This window comes from Perognathus longimembris, chromosome 16 (genome assembly GCF_023159225.1).
Source record: "Perognathus longimembris pacificus isolate PPM17 chromosome 16, ASM2315922v1, whole genome shotgun sequence".
Classification (NCBI taxonomy): domain Eukaryota; kingdom Metazoa; phylum Chordata; class Mammalia; order Rodentia; family Heteromyidae; genus Perognathus; species Perognathus longimembris.
The window spans coordinates 34,498,913-34,516,592 of NC_063176.1; the positions used below are offsets into that span (position 1 = coordinate 34,498,913).

The 17,680-nt window shown below is 40.0% G+C and overlaps 1 protein-coding gene across 4 annotated transcripts in view; it reads left to right on the top strand.

The window, feature by feature from the left end:
- The window catches only part of Atp8a1 (ATPase phospholipid transporting 8A1), a 219,798-nt gene that overhangs the window by 185,223 nt on the left and 16,895 nt on the right, over positions 1-17,680 (top strand). For all 4 annotated transcript variants that reach the window (XM_048364487.1, XM_048364486.1, XM_048364485.1 and 1 more), the window contains 4 exons: positions 1,222-1,300; positions 4,405-4,466; positions 5,771-5,827; positions 6,680-6,787. In XM_048364487.1, coding sequence (XP_048220444.1) covers positions 1,222-1,300; positions 4,405-4,466; positions 5,771-5,827; positions 6,680-6,787 — 306 coding nt within the window. The remainder of the gene's footprint in view (positions 1-1,221; positions 1,301-4,404; positions 4,467-5,770; positions 5,828-6,679; positions 6,788-17,680) is intronic.

A 17,680-nucleotide genomic window follows, 5' to 3' on the forward strand; every position in this document is an offset into this window, starting at 1 on the left:
TATCCACAGCGGTTGCTGTGGGTCCCAAGCAGAGAAGCATTGTATCTTTGAATGATGATGCTTACGTTTGTTATGGTAAAAAGGGTCGGAGGTTCTGAGGTCATGACAGAGGTTAAAGGATTAGCATGTGACAATAAGTATCAGTCAGGAAAATGGAAAAGTAGAACTAATTTTTCTTGCACCCACCTGTGCTTTCTGTCAAATAAAAACTTGGGGAAATGGCATAGCGAGGAGAAGCGACAAAGGTTAATGAGTAACACAAGTTCAAATGTGTAATGTATTGGAGCGTAAATTGGATCATACAATCCAGTGTGGCTGCATGAACTAACAAAAGAGATTGAGATCACAGTGGAAAATTTTGAGAGGCAGGCAACTTAATTTCTGTTGTTTGAACAGCTTAAAACTATTAATACGTGCCAATTTCATTTAGCCTGAGTTTTGTCTGCAAGACGTACATGTACACAACAAAACTACAACTGTGCTGACAGTCCTGCCTAAGAATTATGAATAGTTTCCTATAACTTAATCTCTCATATCCATAATACAAAGAAAGTTCCAGTGATCCTTGCTCTCTTGGTCTTAAAATGCAACTGACATTAAAAGGTAGTGATTATTAAATGATGTTGCAATGATATAAGATTTGGTGTTGACCAGTTGATGTTAAAGTATTGAGAAATTCAGCATTAGGCACAACATTAGACTTTAATCCTTATGTAGTTTAACTGTTATATTTACTATTTTTAAAATAATGCATGCCCATGTATGTTTCTATAGCATGAGGGAAAGAAAGCACCAAATCTTGTTACCATTGTAAAATTCATACTTGTACTATGCCGGAAACAAAGGAGATTTCCCCAAAAGTCTGTTTTTCTGGAAATATGAAAATAATTCCAACATACAGAAATTTCAGGATCTTGCACTTATTGCAAATTTTATTTCCTTTTTTTCAGGCAGAAATTGAAACTTCTGTTATTTTGACTTTTAGAATGTAGGAAAAGAAAGTTCAAGTGAAGCTGAGAAAAACATTTTGAGAAACATAAAAATAAATAAATGACCCATGAAAGTCTAAGAGGCAGAAAGTGTCTGTCAGTTCTATTAATTCACAGTGGTAGCCTGACAGAAACACATTTTGTGCATCTAGCTTATAGATAAAAAGAAAGGTCAGAGTTCACAGAGCTAGTTTATCGCAAATGGTTCTCATGGATTTTTGTTTTCCCCCAGGTTTTCTGGGTTCATTGTTTAAATGGCCTCTTCCACTCAGTTATTCTATTTTGGTTTCCACTAAAAGCCCTTCAGTATGGTAAGTAGAAAGGATATGAATGCTATGAGATGACTTCTTGCTTTCTTTTTTTTTAAGTAAAGCAACTCATTACCATTATATGTTAAAAATTATAGCAGTGTTTCATTTTATGGTCTTTTCCTTAACTTAATCTGCACACATCCAAAGTAGTTGTGCACACTTTAAAGATTTTTTTTTTATTATTCCCGTGGGAGCAAAGTGATTTAATGTATGCAAAGCCTTTCTTCTTTACTTCTCATGGTTTCCAAACTTACAGAGGGTTAAATTTTAGGACTCTTTTTTCCCTTTCTGTTGATGTAGAGTTTAAAGACAATAAGTGCTAATATTTTATGTAGTCTATGTAGTATACCTATGAGACTACAACAAGCTCTTTATACTGAACCTAATCAGACATGCTAGTATTTTTCAGATGGTTTTGCACTGATGTTTTGGATGAGCGGTTTTGTTTTTTTTCAGTATGTTTTTTATGGTGGTCTTGAAGTAGAAGCTTTTTTTATTCTGCCGGTTCTGGTGATAGGATCATGGTATGCTTCCTAGATGCATAAAAATGATTAAGTAACCCCTGGAGGAAAGAGCCCTGTGACTCTCAGGCTGGCGCTTCTATGTCACAGAGCAAACCTAGTGCTGAAACGCTGGGGAAGACGGCCAATCGTTCAGTGTCTGGGCTCCAGACTGAAATACAAAGTAAAAAGATGGTACATTCTGAACGCAGGGAGGGGTCAGTTCTTCCTAACTTCTGGCACCTCTTGTCTGTGACTTCACAGTTGCCAATAGAACAACATACCCTAGTGGCTCATGCCTGTAATCCAAGCTAATGAGGAGGCTAAGATCTGAGAATTGCGGTTCAAAGCCAGCCAGCCCGCCCAGGCAGAAAAGTCTATGAGATTCTTATCTCCAATAAACTACTCAGAAAAAGCTGGAAGTAGTGTTGTGGTTCAAGTGGTACAATGCTACTAGCCTCAAGCACAGCACCCAGATACTAAGTTTAGCCATAGGACCAGGAAAAAAAAAAAAAAAAAAAAAAAAAAGCAGCATACAGCCTATTCTTCCCCACCTATGGCCTGTCTCCGTGGGAAGCCGAGTGATGCTTGAAGACTAAATCAAATAGGTTACTGCACTTAGAACAGTATCCTTCACCTCCATAGTTCCCCTCATTGGTGAGCAGGCCATTCCCATCCCCTCCCAGTGTGTGCTCAGAGAGGCCATGCCTGATTACCTGGCTAAAAGAGACCCCACCACCATGCACCACTATTTCTTCAGAGGTGTGTTCAGTGTGTGGATCTCTTTTGTATCATCTTTCTCCTGTGTTCAAGTCAAAGTTCCAGAAGATTAGAGAATTAGTGTAATTGTTTTTGCTGTACTTAGTACAGAATCTAGCTTCTACCAAGCCCCAGAAAATGGTGACTAGATTAGCAGAAGTGTACTACATTTGTCAATATTATAGAGAAGGCAATTCATGCAGAGCTTGCAGAACTTTTAGTCTTTTTTCTTTATCAGTGCTCAGAAAGTTACAGCCATAAATACTTCTCGGTGTCCAGGCCATGGGAATTAGTAGGAATTAATTTGTTTTTGAGATATTCTATGCTATAAATTTTAAAGTACAACTCAGTGGGTTTTGGTATATTCATGAAACTATGCCAAGTATCACCAACATTGCATGCCAAAATATTTCATCATCCTATAAAGAAACCCCACCACACCCATCAGTGATCACCCCCTGCTTCTCAGCACCTTTTCCTGCAGTCCCTTGGGAACCACTATGTTTTCTCTCTGTAGATTCACCTATTCTGAACATGTCATATGAATGGAATTGAATAGGTGATCTTGACTCGTGTCCTTTGCAGCATGAATCAGTACACCATTCCTTTGTTTGGCTAAATGATATGAATTCTCAGTATATCTAAATCTTAGACATATCCTCCAGGTAAAGCTAATTTTCAAAATGTAAAATCAATATAGGTAAAAAATGACAAAATATATCCCATCTATTAAATTGCTATTTCAGCATTGTAAAAAAGAAAGAAAGAAAGAAAGAAAGAAATGTAATCTTGAAAGTAGCTCAAACCATGTAGCCAGCAATACACCTTAGCATTGACAGTATTTGAAAAGATGACTTACTCTTCTGAAGAGCAGATACTAGGTTCCCCCCTGCAATTTTTCTGAGAAATGGCCCAAGTCATCCAGTTTCCATTCATGCCTTTTACAAGGGCACTGCCTTTGAAGACCAAATGCAGCCAAGTCTAGAAGACAATTGATAATTTTCCTCAATAGATGAGGAAAACTAGTGTACTTTATGTTCTACCATTCTAATATGGAAGGGGTTTATAATTGTCTTACTTTATTATTTACCATTTTGACCTTGACTACTAGGCTTTGAATAAATCTCACTGAACAGGTACACCAATAATATTACATATTTAATTACATATCACATTGCCATAGGTTTAAATTCTTTCTGTAACATCAATGATTTCATTATTTGATCATGTTTTTATACTCATTCAATTTTCTTTACCAGTACTAATTTTCTTTGTTGGCTACCACTTTCTTCATCTAAAGCTATAGCTGTTAGTCATTGCCAGAATAACAAAATTGTTTTTTAAATATCCCTAAATTCAGTCAAACCCTTTCAAAGGATTGTGTGTCTAGAATCCGACTGATGCTCCTAAGCCTCTGCAAGTTGTTTTCTGTGAATCTGTGAATTGAGAGATAACAAATAGATAGCAAGAAAAGTCCTCAGACCCTCATCATGTTCAGGGTCAAGATTCAGAATGCCTTCTCAGGTCTTAATGCCCATAATAGTTAACTTGATTTGTTTTTAATTTGTTTGCATACTTTTATGGACTCTGGGGCCTGCAATACAGAATTCCTGCCTCCTGCTTGAACTTGGAAATTTATTTTTAATTTGTGAACCATTTGTAACAACATTATGATGAGACTTGTTAAGGAGAGAATCTGGATTTGTTCTTCTTGTTATTTTTTTTTAATGAACCTCATTTCTGAATCTACTGTATGCCTTATGATTCTTCTTTTGTTCAGTTTCTTCCTTGATTTATCTTTCCTAGATCCTCTTTCCTTTCCTAACCTTTCTTCTCTTCTTATAGGTACTGTGTTTGGAAATGGGAAAACCTCTGACTACCTGCTTCTGGGAAACTTTGTGTACACTGTGAGTGCAGAACTTGTGTTTTTTCACATACAAAACCCAAATCTTTCATCTGTGATTTTCAGATTTAAATATGTGACCGTAGCCATGGTGGTACAGGCCTATAAGCCTGACTATTCAGCAGCTGTAGGTAAAAGGATCAAATGCAATACTAGCCAGGCACTGATGGCTCATGCCTGTCATCCTAGCTACTCAGGAGGCTGAGATCTGAGGATCACAGTTCAAAGCCAGCCTGGGCAGGAAATTTTTTGAAACTCTTATCTCCAATTAACTATCTCAGGCAAAAGATATGAGAAGACCCTATCTAAAAAAAATCAGGGTTGAGGGTACAGCTCCAATGGTAGCTCACCTGCCTAGCAAGTACACAGCCCTGAGTTCAAATCCTAGAACCTCTCAAAAAAAGTCAATTTAAATGGAGCATTTCTGGATTATATAAGGTTTTATTGTCTGTGTTCATTTGGTTATTTGGTGTGTTGGTTTGGTCTTTTGAGATCAACTCGTCTATGTAATGCAAACTGGCCTCATACTTTAAGATCCTCCAGCTTCAGCCTCTAGAATGCCCATCACCATGTCCATTCTATGCAAGGTCCTTAGTTAATCCTCTCTCTAGAAATCCCCTCTCTAGAAATGCCCTCACAGACATACCTAAGGTGCTTCTCAGTGTAGTCAATTGACAGTCAAGGTTAAACATCACAGTAAGTAAGCTTTACCAGTCACAGGTTAGAGATGAAGAAGCTGAAACACATGTAGATGAGGTAACTTGCCTTGTTCATTCACCAAAGCAGCTGTTTGGTAGATAAGGTTATCTTGGATACAGAGAGCTTGATTCTAGGACCAGTGCAATAGAAAGTACAGAACAGTCGATATTCTGTTGTTTTACTTTTTATATTTTATTTTTAAAACTCAAGAAGTTGAAACTTTGTTTGAAGAGTGATCTTAAATTAGCTTAAAGGAAGCCTGAAAATTCAAGTTAGCGCAGGCATGGGCTCTCAGTCACTATTTGTACAGATGCAGGCAAACACATCCTCGAAGCCTATCATGTGGACTTTGAGACTGCACTCATGAGCAGGCAGGAAGGGCAGCAGCAGGGATGTTCTGTGCCCGCTGTGATCAGCCACGTCCTGTTTTACCACCTGCCTAATTCATCCATTCTTCCTCTTGTTGGACATAAAAAGCAAGCCTGGAATAATGTAGTAATCTAGTAGTCCCATGGTTAATTCAAAACTGTTCTTTCAAAATCTCACTCTTGATGGTTTTATCAACTGTCACATATATGAAACAAATAACATTTCCCCTTTCTATTTTAGTTTGTAGTGATAACTGTGTGCCTGAAAGCTGGACTGGAAACTTCGTATTGGACATGGGTAAGAGAATCTCTGGTGACATCCAAGAATTGTCCCCACTGTCTACATGTTCTCTCCAGTTTGGTTATTTTCCATTTTAACTTGGTGTCTCTCTTTATCCTAGCTCATGGGTTGGTAATTTTGTGAAGTATTAGGGGGTGGAAAAAAGAGAGCTGGAGATTCCACTTGGAAACACTGAGTTAAGACAAGTTTTATTATCACAAGATTTCACAGAACCTTTAAGATATTGTGACTATGGAAAGACTTGCACTTATGTGCCTTGAGATACCACAAGACTGGTGTTCTGTAGACAACCCATGAGAAAACAATGCTGGAGGCCCTAGTGTTCCTGAAGCTCTGTCCTCAGACATGTATAAATACATGTATAAATCAGGATAAAAAAATTCTATTTGTAATGCATTAGCTTTGCAGCACAGCCACATCCATTTAGAAAAGCAAGTAAAAAAGAATGAACATAAACTTGGTGCTCGGGATAAGACTGGTATGAGAAATTTGGGTGTGATCATCACAGGCATAGAGGTTGATATGTCTACTATCTCTGAGTGAGAACATGTACAACAAATCTAAAGGAGACTCAAAGAGAGTAATACATTTTTTTTCCAAAAGGTAAGCGTAAGAGGAACAATCCACCAAAGAAGGTAATAGAATGAGTAGGGAGTTCTCAGTTCTAATCCTGAGACATCCTAACTGTTGTAGAAGAAATTAGCACTCAGTAAAAGATCCAGTATAGCAGGTGCATGCATGCAATTATGTAGCAATGCCCATGGCTCCTCGTTCTGTGATTGTAAAGGAATTTGTGAAGGTGTCATTAGTGTTTGTGTCATCTTGTGACTGGCATTTCCTTCTTCACAGTTCAGTCACATAGCGATATGGGGCAGCATCGCACTCTGGGTGGTGTTTTTCGGAATCTACTCATCTCTGTGGCCTGCTGTTCCCATGGCTCCTGATATGTCTGGAGAGGTAACTGTGCTAATTACTCATGATCCAACAAAATCTTGAAACTTTGGTCCTCCTTTAACAAGCCTTTGTTGCTTAGCATGGTATTTCATTCTGTTGATTTATATTCAAATAGCATTTGACCATTTAAAAGCTATTTTTAGATCCCACCAATGGGAGTGATAAATCTCCAAAGAATATTTTAAAACTTGAACATTTCACTTAAATCGGACTTACCCCTTCCTCAACAGAGCTGGAACAATAAAATATGGTTGTCAGGAGCTTGAATCATGGTAGGAATACCCATATAGAAGATGATGCCATTTTAAAATCAGACCATAAATCCACAAAGTATATTTTGGATAAGAAGTCTAGGGAAATGGTGAGGTTCTGTCCTTGAGAACCGTCTATCATTTCTTCTGTTATCTCTTGTTCTAGAGAAAAGTCTACTGTCGCTGGGTCAAATGCACTTTCAGAGTTCTCTTAATGATATCGGTTTGGGACTCATTTTGAAAGAATTAGGGCAAGAGACGTTTCAGCCTTATCATAGTCCATTTTCAATTCTGTCTTTCAGTAGGGATTGAGTTATTAGGTGTTTGTGGGGGCAGTGTCAAAAGATCTCCTTTCGTTCAGAAGAGAGGCCAGCAGTAGGAGGGTTTATGATTTCAATTGCAGGAAATTTGACATAAAATGTATAAAGGAAAATGTGGAAAACATTTCAGGATTTCCTGTGACCTCACAGTAACTTGCAAATCAAGGTAACATGAGCCTCTTTGCAGTGCATTGTTTTACCGCCATCATGTGAATGATTTCCAGTGGTTTTCCATGTATTTCTTGCCCCTAAGTACTGCCTGAGTACCTTTCATTTTTGACAGTCTGGTTTATAGATCATTTTCATGAAATTTTATCTGACAGCATCCTGCCTTTTATAAATTAGCAGAATGCAGACACATTTTAAATTTTTTGTGGTTACATTTATTAGAGAGAAGCATTCTATACGATTACAGCAATACCAGATGCACTGAGAGTCATGCATTTCCTTCTACTACACGGAAAAGTTTCTTTTGAAACACATACTACAAACTCTTGAAATTTTACAACACATGTTTTGAGGGGAGCAAGGAAAAAGCTGTGATTGCATCTCCTCGTGGCCTCAATTTCTGAGTCCATGTTTTCTAAAGAAGAAGAAAAATGTTGCTACATGTACATACATCTGTATATAAGTTTGTATATGCCTTGGCTGATGCCACATGTGAAATCCAGCTCTGTCTCTGTTTCACTTGGATGTGCCCTGACTGAACCTGCTTCTACTCAAAGCTGGTTCTAAACTAATATCTTTTCCACAGGACATAAGTCTTTGCCTCATATTTTTTTCTCATTTCTCATGTTTATCTTCTAAGTGAGTGACAAAAAGATTTGGAGATCCTTATAGTTTAAGCAACTGTGACCACTAGATTTGATGACAAGAGTTGAATATTTGACCACCTACTTCTAGAACAAGTGTGAAGTTAGACTGGCTTGTTGCCAACCAAATATAATTCTACCCTTGCCTACAGAATTCCCAGTGTTACCCAAACGCAGAACTTAATATCGTCTCTTGAGACACGCAGTGATGCTGTTCTTAATTCATTATGAAATGAATGTCAGTACCCTGCCACATTTTTGTTCACTCCATGGATGGTGAGGAGTGCTAACGGTTCCATTTCTTATTGTTTTAATACTACTGTTGCTTGGAATCAAGTGTTTAAGTAGTTGGTACTTCCTCTAAAATATAAAGAATGAGTCAATTCAGCTACAGGTTCTTCTAGCTTGTCCAAAATGTAATGTTACATTAAGGAACTCAGAGTAAAAAAAAATATCACTTTTAAATTAATGTAGTATTTTAGTGCTTGTAAAGCACTTTACTCTGTGTGTGTGTGTGTCTGTCTGTCTGTCTCTTTATTTTATTTATTTATTTTTTATTTTTTTTTTTTTGCCAGTCCTGGGCCATTGTGCCTAGCCAGGCTGACCATCTTAAAGCATTTTCATTTACATAGTTTGCAGCCATAACTTCTTGCACAGAAGTTAGACCTGATCTCCCACTAATAGGAAGTGGTAGAAGGGATTTCACCTCCACAGTTTGATGCCAGAAAGGAAACTGAGCTGTTTCTCTGATGCTAGCTCTTTAGATTTGGTCGAGAATTTAGAGTATGCAGAGACACACTCCCTGCTCACGGGGAGGTGGAAGATTTGCAGAGGAGGAAATCTGTCATCCCTTTATCCCACAGTGCTGCCTTTTCCACATGTGTCTTTCTTTCCTTTTCTTTTTACATTATTGTATATAAATTATGTAAAAGAGTTGGCAATGATATTCCACAAGTGCATGTATTGTACTCTAGGCAGATTCACCTCCTTGGGTGCTCTCTCTTTTCTTATCTCCCCTATTATTCAACAGCTTGTAGAAAGTTTCCTTTTGCCATTCTCATAGAATATATTCAGATATTATCCCCCCCCTTCTCTTTCCATCTCTTTTCTCTCTTCTTTGTCTCCTCAGACAGTCCTACCATTCCAGTCACCTTTTGTATGTGTAGATGTATGTTTGTGTTGAGGTGTATCTGCCGCATATAACAAAACCTCAGCCTCTTTCCTTTGGAATCTAGATGACTTTGCTTAGCATAATGATTTCCATTTCCATGAAAATGATGTCATTTTATTCCTCTTTCTGACTAAATAATACACCATTGCACATATCTAACACAGGAATGTGTATGTCCACATACTCGGGAAATTACTGCCTATGCATATAAGTTCCAATGTTTTTTCCTAGGTTTTCCTGTAGTCATTTCAAAGTGTCTTACATGAAGGCCTTGGACACCTTCCATCCTTATTTCAGTACAGAATGAGAGAGAGAACTACTTTCAGCCTTCTGCTTGTAGATGTCCCATTTTCCTAGCAGGATTTGTTGAAAAAGCTGTGTTTTCCCCAATATATGTTTTTGGCACCCTTGTCACAAATCAGCTGGCTGTAACTGTGTGGGCTCAGGCCATCCCACTGACATTGCTATGGTCTTCTTTCAGTGCCACAGTGGTATTCTGAAGCTCTTCATTTCTGTACTCACTCACTGAGACCTGACCTAACAAGCTTGGGCTCTCGGTGTCCTGGAGTGAGCACTGTGACTTCTAAGTTAAAATGTTGCTTGCTTGCTTTGTTGTAAGCAGACTAGCAGCCAGGTGGAGGTTACAGAGGAGCAGATTTCTGCTCAGCTAAGTCCATCTTTCCCCTGTCTTCTTCAACTCACCTTCCGTCTGGTTCCCTAGAGCACACTGAAGCTGAACTTCCTCCTTTCCACACTACAAAGTTTGTCTTCCAATTCTCAGGGTTGCCACTCCTGTGGCTTCTCCTTGGAGACCCTTAAGTGTTAAAATGATCAGACTCTTGCTCTAGTTAACAAGATCTCAAGGTGCAAATTATACAAGCCAGGCAATGGCAGGTACAGCTCAATGTGTCTCCAAATTCAGCTCAATGCAAATTCATAGGTAGATCAGGAATTTTTTTAGTCAACATTTCCAACTTGTGTTCTTGGTTCAGCTTTGCAGCCTGTATCTGAAGATGGAGCTATTTCTCACAACAGGCTGAGAGAAAATCCTTGCCTATGTAGAGGGGAGGGAAGGGAACCAACTGTGTAGGTACCAGTGTGTTTCCAGGCACCATACTTGATAGCAAATATGCCTTGTTTGAATTGAATCCATAGAGCTAATGGCCCAGGGAATTCAACACAGAACCTTCTCTTCAAATATGATTGTTTCCCTATAACATCCTGTAGAACTCAATTCCTTCTCTCTGGAGCTCTGTGTTGCTCCGTACCCTGGTGAGCACTCTTTCTTTTTTTCTTGGCCAGTCCTGGGCCTTGGACTCAGGGCCTGAGCACTGTCCCTGGCCTCTTCTTGCTCAAGGCTAGCACTCTGCCACTTGAGCCACAGCGCCCCCTCTGGCTAGCTGTTTTCCATATATGTGGTGCTGGGGAATCGAACTGAGAGCTTCATGTGTAGGAGGCAAGTACTCTTGCCACTAGGCCATACTCCCAGCCCACCTGGTGAGCACTCTTGATTTTCATCTTTCACCATTCATTCCATCTGCCTTTCCTCAGCTTCCTAGGACCCTGCACAGGTTCCATAAGATAGCCAAATATAAATGTGTTCCCATCTCTTTAAACATGACTAGATTTCAGCCAGGCATTGGTCACTGACAGTGGTAATCCTAACTACTCAGCAGGCTGGGATCTGAGGATCAAGGTTCAAAGTCAGTCCAGTCAGGAAAATCCTTGAGAGTCTTGTCTCAAGTAAACTACCAGTAAGCTGGAAATGGAGCTGTGGCTCATGTGGTAGAGCACTAGACTTGAGCAAAAGAGCTCAGAGTTAGCACCCAGGCTCTGAGTTCAACCCCCAAAAAGAAAAAAATCCATGAAGTAGTCATCTCACTTCATCAGAGAATCCATGACTGTCACTGAGGTACAATACGGCGCCATGTACTGAGAGCCAAGCACTTTTAGAAGCACTTTTCACGTGTTCTGTCATTTAATCCTCACTGCAGCACTGAATTGTACAACACTTGTGTGTGTCTCCCAGAGTGGCTAAATACCGTCCTCAAGGTCAAACAGCTACAAGCTCCTCTTGCCATGACACTGGTGTCTGTTCCCTTTACTTTTATTCTCTCATCTTCTCTTCCTCCTCCATGATGCAAAGTTTAATGCTGGGTTGGTAGCAGCCCTGGGTCAAAGTATTTATTTCCTCCATCCAGTTGGTGAAGCAACCAGTCTGTTATCTGCACAAAAGTATTTCCATCTTCAGCTGCCCTTACCTGCCTTTATCACTGATGGAGCTTCCTTTCCTTCTCTCCTGTACCTTCTTCTCTTGTTACTTTAGCTCATTCTCAGGGCCTACAGTTGCCCAAAGAGCAAGTTCCCACTCTAACCCCCAAGTACCTCACCACATGTGCAGCAGCATGGACTATAAGCACTCTGGCATAGGAGCAAGCCTGGGTGTTGGTGCCAGGATCTTCCCATTGGGAACACATTCCTTCACAGAATCTGCATTTCATTTCCATTTCAGTGATTCCTCATCTCTGCCCTAACTAATCCAATGATAATGATGAACCGAGAACTCAATACCACAAATTACAAAGGCATTATATATTGCATGGGGGTGAAGGGAAAATGATTATGGAGTTGGGCAATGAGTGGGGGGAGATAAGATTTAGAGAAGGGAAAACAGGGTGCCCGGCTGAACTGTAACTTGGCATGTGTGTTTGTCCTCCTCACCTCTCACAAATATGGTTGTGATTTAGGAGAACTTTTTTTTGGACCTGACTTGTATTTTTTCACCCCACTCACAACAATTTATGGGGCACAGTCGGCCCTGGGGGAAAGTGCTATGTTATATAAACACATGCTGGTCTGCTTTTTCTGGTTTGTCTAAATGATAATACTAGGTACTTTTTTTTTAAGTTTCCACAAAAGAAAATCTGTTAGCCAATATGATTAGTAAACCAGATTAAAAAATAAGCAAACAAGCTACATCAAGGATCATTTCCTATCAGAATTAATACCAGAAGCTCCATATCAACAAAAACATGGAAATTTATTACAGCAGGGCCAGCACACACTGTAAAGTCCTCTCGAGCACCATCTGTTCTTGCTCCCCTGGCCTAAGGGATCTATAAAACTACTAAAGGAAATTGAAGTTAAAGAACGAGCATATGTTTTACAGAATTGCAGATCTCTTGATTGAGGTTTGTAAAGTCCGTCTGAAAATCAATAAAAATCTTTGTGGGACCCTCACGTGTCACCCCAGTAGGAAAGGTATTCATAAACTGCAGTGGCGAAAAGATTTTCCTAAATTATGCTGCTCCCTATTTTATCCAACATAATAAATCACCTTTCCTAGGAAGAATTTCCTGGTTAAAGGCATTCATACTCACCTTTCAGCTTTGAATTACCTAGATAACATCTAGTAATTTATTGGTCATAAGATCAGCACGTGGTGATAGGGCTGGGTGGTGGTTTGATAAGGCTGAATTTTACCCAAGATTACTGTATTAAGAAGTCTGGAGAACAGCTCCCCTAAACTCTATCAGATGTTCGTCATTGAGCCAGCACTGTCCCATAATGCAGGCTATTAGTCAGTCCTTGTGCTTCTGACAGTGAGATTGTTCCTAAGGAAGCTAGCTGACTGGAAGCCCACCCAGAGTACAAAGTGACTATGACCCCATTAGAACAGCCAAGCCAAGTGTGAAAGCATAGCTTCCAGTACCTGGTGATGCCAGATAATGTGGAAGGCATAGAAATTACAGTGTGAAGCCAACCCAGACCAAATACACAGGATCCTATCTGCAAAATAATGAAAACACAAAGGCTAAGAGGTGTGGATCAAGTAAAAGAGTACTTACTTGACAGCATATGAACCCAAGCCCACTGCAGTTCCCAGTGAGGGAACCATAGGAAGATCATGTTTACCAAGTAGTAAGTGATGAGAAGAAAGCAGGGTGATATGCAAGGGGTCAGGATGCAGCGAGCACCCAAGGAAAAGGTCATTTGGAAGACAGTGTCACCTGAAGAAGAGTGTTTTCTGATTAAAAAAATAAATAAATCTCAGGCACTGGAATGCGGATCAAGTGGCAGAGTGCCAACCATAAGCAAGCAAAAGCATGAGGCCCTGAGTTCTAGTCCCAGGCCTGGCATGCTCACTCAAAAAGAACCATCATCTATTATCCTTGATGTAATGCTGAAACCTTGAAACTAGGACAGAAAGGAATAGTCAGTGTGGTAAAGTAAAGGGAATAACTATCTGCTCTAATATATAACATAATATACAACATCTGAAACAAGTTAATTTATGGGATAGTGGCTGTTTTTAGTTTTTAAGGTAACTGGGTTAAGATTAGAAGCTTCTTTCTCTCATGTATAATTCAGGGGGAAAGCAGGCAGGCAGGCATTCCAGGACTGGTGTAACTTCTGCACCATCTTCAGAGACCCGGTGTCTTTCTTACTGCACTGCCAGCTTCCAGGTACTTTATCATAGTCTAAAGTGGCTGCCTGAGTACTGGCCATGTTTCCAGCACTGCAGCCAGCTAGAGAGGGACAAAGGATTAGCCTTTTCTCGTAATGGTTCTATCTAGATAGTGCCAGTATTCTTCCACTCAATCTCATTAGCCAGAAGTAAATTACATGACCACAACTTGTGGAAAGTGAGCCAGAAGAATGATGTCTTTCAGATGATGGGCCAGGACAGAAGTGGTTGTGTGTAGGAAAGAGGAGGGAAGGGATGGATTGGGGAGTGACTAGAAGTCTCAGCCATGTAAGTCAGGCCATTTCCCCATGAGCTAGCTGTGTGTCCACTTACTCAGTGTCATTCTCCAGCCAAATGCTTCTACAGTTCTCAGTTTTTAAAATATTCCCTATAGTACTAAAATACAGATCACTGTTTTACAGATTGAATTACTAATATTCAAGCAAACAATTGATGCTTTATGGGGACTTCTTTTAAAATAAAAAAGTAAAAGTATAAAACCAGAGGAAAACAATGTATCAAGTAAAAATACCAATCATTGTGATCATGTATGCACTTTTTTTGTGTGCCCATTGTTGAGCTTGAACTCAGGGCCTGGGCATTATCCCTGGGCTTTTTTTCACTCTAAGGCTAGCACTCTACCACTTGAGCCATAACTCCACTTCAGGGGACTTTTTAATATATATTTGGTTTTTTTTTTTTTTTTTTTTTTTTTTTGGCCTGTCCTGGGCCTTGGACTCAGGGCCTAAGCACTGTCCCTGGCTTCTTCCCGCTCAAAGCTAGCACTCTGCCACTTGAGCCACAGCGCCGCTTCTGGCCGTTTTCTGTATATGTGGTGCTGGGGAATCAAACCTAGGGCCTCGTGTATCCGAGGCAGGCACTCTTGCCACTAGGCTATATCCCCAGCCCCTATATTTGGTTTTGTTGTTGTTTTTCTGCTTAATTATTCTAAGAGTCACGGAATTTCCTACCTCGCCTGCCTGTGAACCAGTGATCCTCAGATCTCAACCTCCTGAGGAGCTATGAGCTGCCCATGCTCTGCCTTGCACCTTTTCTTAACACAGTCACAACCTAACATTCAATATTCTACTCCTCGTAACAAAAATACTTTTGTCAGTGACTCCGCCCTCATTTTTAATGGCACTTTTAAGTTTTTAAATAGCACAATAAAGGAAATTAAAATAAAACAACAAATCCTGTTTTTAATTATTTTTACTTTTCAGAGAACTATATTCCTAGAAAATAACCCTTCAGAGCCACACATTTCCAAGTACATGCATGTTGCCTTTTTAGAAAGAGTGTGTTCTTATGCTTGTTGTCCTCAGTTTGCATGATTATACAGTGAAGTTTTTCTTAGGGGTTGAGGGCTCAACTAGTGATCGATACTAGCTAGCCAGCAATTGCTATGTTCCCTGTGAATATATATATATATATTCCTAATATATATATTCCTAATATATAATTCCTTATATATATATATATATATATATATATATTCCTAAGTGTCTTACTTCCCCATTGCTCATTTGGTCATAACAGAGATGCTAAGACGATTTCTTGAATCACATGGCTAGCTTGCACATTGGTTCTGAGTCTCACGGGGCGGCTATAACATCTCTCCTGCCCCTGTCCACCCTCAGAAGTAGCCACATGCAAGGCACACCAAAATGCTGTGTGCTGCTATCTAATTTGCATTGTTCCTAAGATCTTTGTGTGTGTGGAGTCACCCCCAGCCGCTGAGCATTTTCTTTTTCTCTGAGTAATCAAGAGCTGCTGGAAATAATTGCAAACATACAAGGGTTTATCCAAAACACCCTTCTCTTTCGTTATTTTCTGAGTATTATGCTCTGTCTATTTTTATGGAGAAAGTAATAATTCATCTTATGTAAGAGCCCAATTCAGCTCAACTCCACTGAGATTTATGGAGAGCCTGTGTGCCAGAATCTATACTGGGTGTCAGTGAATCAAGAGGTTTTCAAAGGGGGCATTCTGAGAAGTCAACCTACCAAGAATGAGGATGTAAGAGGGTCATCATATGACCAAGTGCATGATGCTCATGGAGGAGAGAGCACTCCACCTACGACTGTGGCTTGGAAAAGTTACCAGGTACCAACCAGTGTTACCTGCCTGAGTCTACGAAGCTGCCCTAGATGGAGAGAACACCCCAGCAAAGACAGGGTGTGGTGGTGCCCAGACAAAGATGGGTTGGAGCTACAACTAACAAGCAAAGACTAGGTGACACAGAATGTTAGCATCATTACTGTGTGTGTGTGTGTGTGTGTATCTGTTTGCACACATGCATGTGTGCATGGGGCTTGAATTCAAGGCCTGGGTACTATCCCTGAGCTAGTGCTCTACCACTTTGAGCCATAGCTCTACTTTTGGCCATTTGGTGGTTAATCAGAGATAAGAGTCTCACCAACCTTCCTGCCTGAGCTGCCATCTGAGATCTCAGCCTCCTGAATAGCTAGGATTGTAGGCATAAGCCACCGGCACTGGGCATGCCATTACTTGTTTATCTAAAAACTGTGTGTATTGAGCATGTGCTTGGTGGCTGAGCACTTGGGTTGTGAGAATTCCTCAAGATTTATGTCTTCCTCTTACAGACATTTTAGATTATAGGCTGACAGATTACAGGAGCAATAGAATGGGTAATATAATAATAATAATGTGAGATGAATATAAAAGGGGGACTATCCAACAGGCGTGAGCAGGAGGGAAAGGGAAAAAGAAACAATAGTAAGGAGTGAAGAGGACCAAAGTACAATGCATAAATATATACAATGTAACAAAACACACCAAACACTGACCAAAGGCAAGAAAAAAGAGAGCAGGAGCGGGAATAAATTGCACACTGTACGTACACATGGGTCCATCACAATGAGACCTCCTTGTATTATTACTGGATGCTAAGAAAAGAAAATAATTTTTTCATAAATAAAATGGATGATGAATGCCAACACAATGGCACCTTGCAGTAGTAAGATCAGTCAGGAAAACATCCATCTTTTTGGAGAAGGGGGCTGTATATGTGTAACCGGCTCCTGCCACGTCACCAGAATCTTCAGTCCTGACCCTTCCAAATAACCCAGGACTGCAACTTGAGCAGCTTGGTGAATACTCTCTCAAGTGAACAGTGCATTCGCTCAGCCAGCCATAGAGTGCACTGTTAAGAGTTTGCTGTGCACAACAAATATTTTCATATCCCCAAAGCTTGTCCTGGAAGCAGTACCCGGGGGGAGGAGGGGTGTTCGTAGTCAAGCAATGTGTCTGAGAAGCCCAGAATTAAGTACAAATGTGTGTGTGTGTGTGTGTGTGTGTGTGTGTGAGAGAGAGAGAGAGAGAGAGAGAGAGAGAGAGAGAGAGAGATTGAGAGAGAGACTGTTTAAGCGGCAGCTGCTTTACTAAGCCTCAGGCCAGAGGCCTTGGGGTGAGCAGAGTATTTTCAGAACAAGCAGTCATGGAACAGTTACATGAGAAAGTAGCCTGGAAGCAAAAGTGTGTGGCCAAAATTTTAACACATAGTTCAGAAATAGGGTTATCTAATTAGCAGGAATGAATGTGTGTGTCTTTAGACTTTCCCAAAGGCTAATACATTTGTGGTGGAAACATAAATTGTGAAAAGTATGTGTTATACACACGCACATACACACTGCAATAGTGATTTTTTTTTTTTAAATCTGAGCTACTTTGGTAGAGAGTTTATGACTATGGAGAGTCATAATGTAACTGGTTATTTACTGCTGCTTCCTGAACATTCCTCTGGGTCTCCTGCCTATCGATCTAGGTTTCATAAATGAGCTATTTCTATGATAAAATTTTAATACAGAATTGCATGTATTTGTAAGATTCATTTTCCAACTTTTTTGTTTGT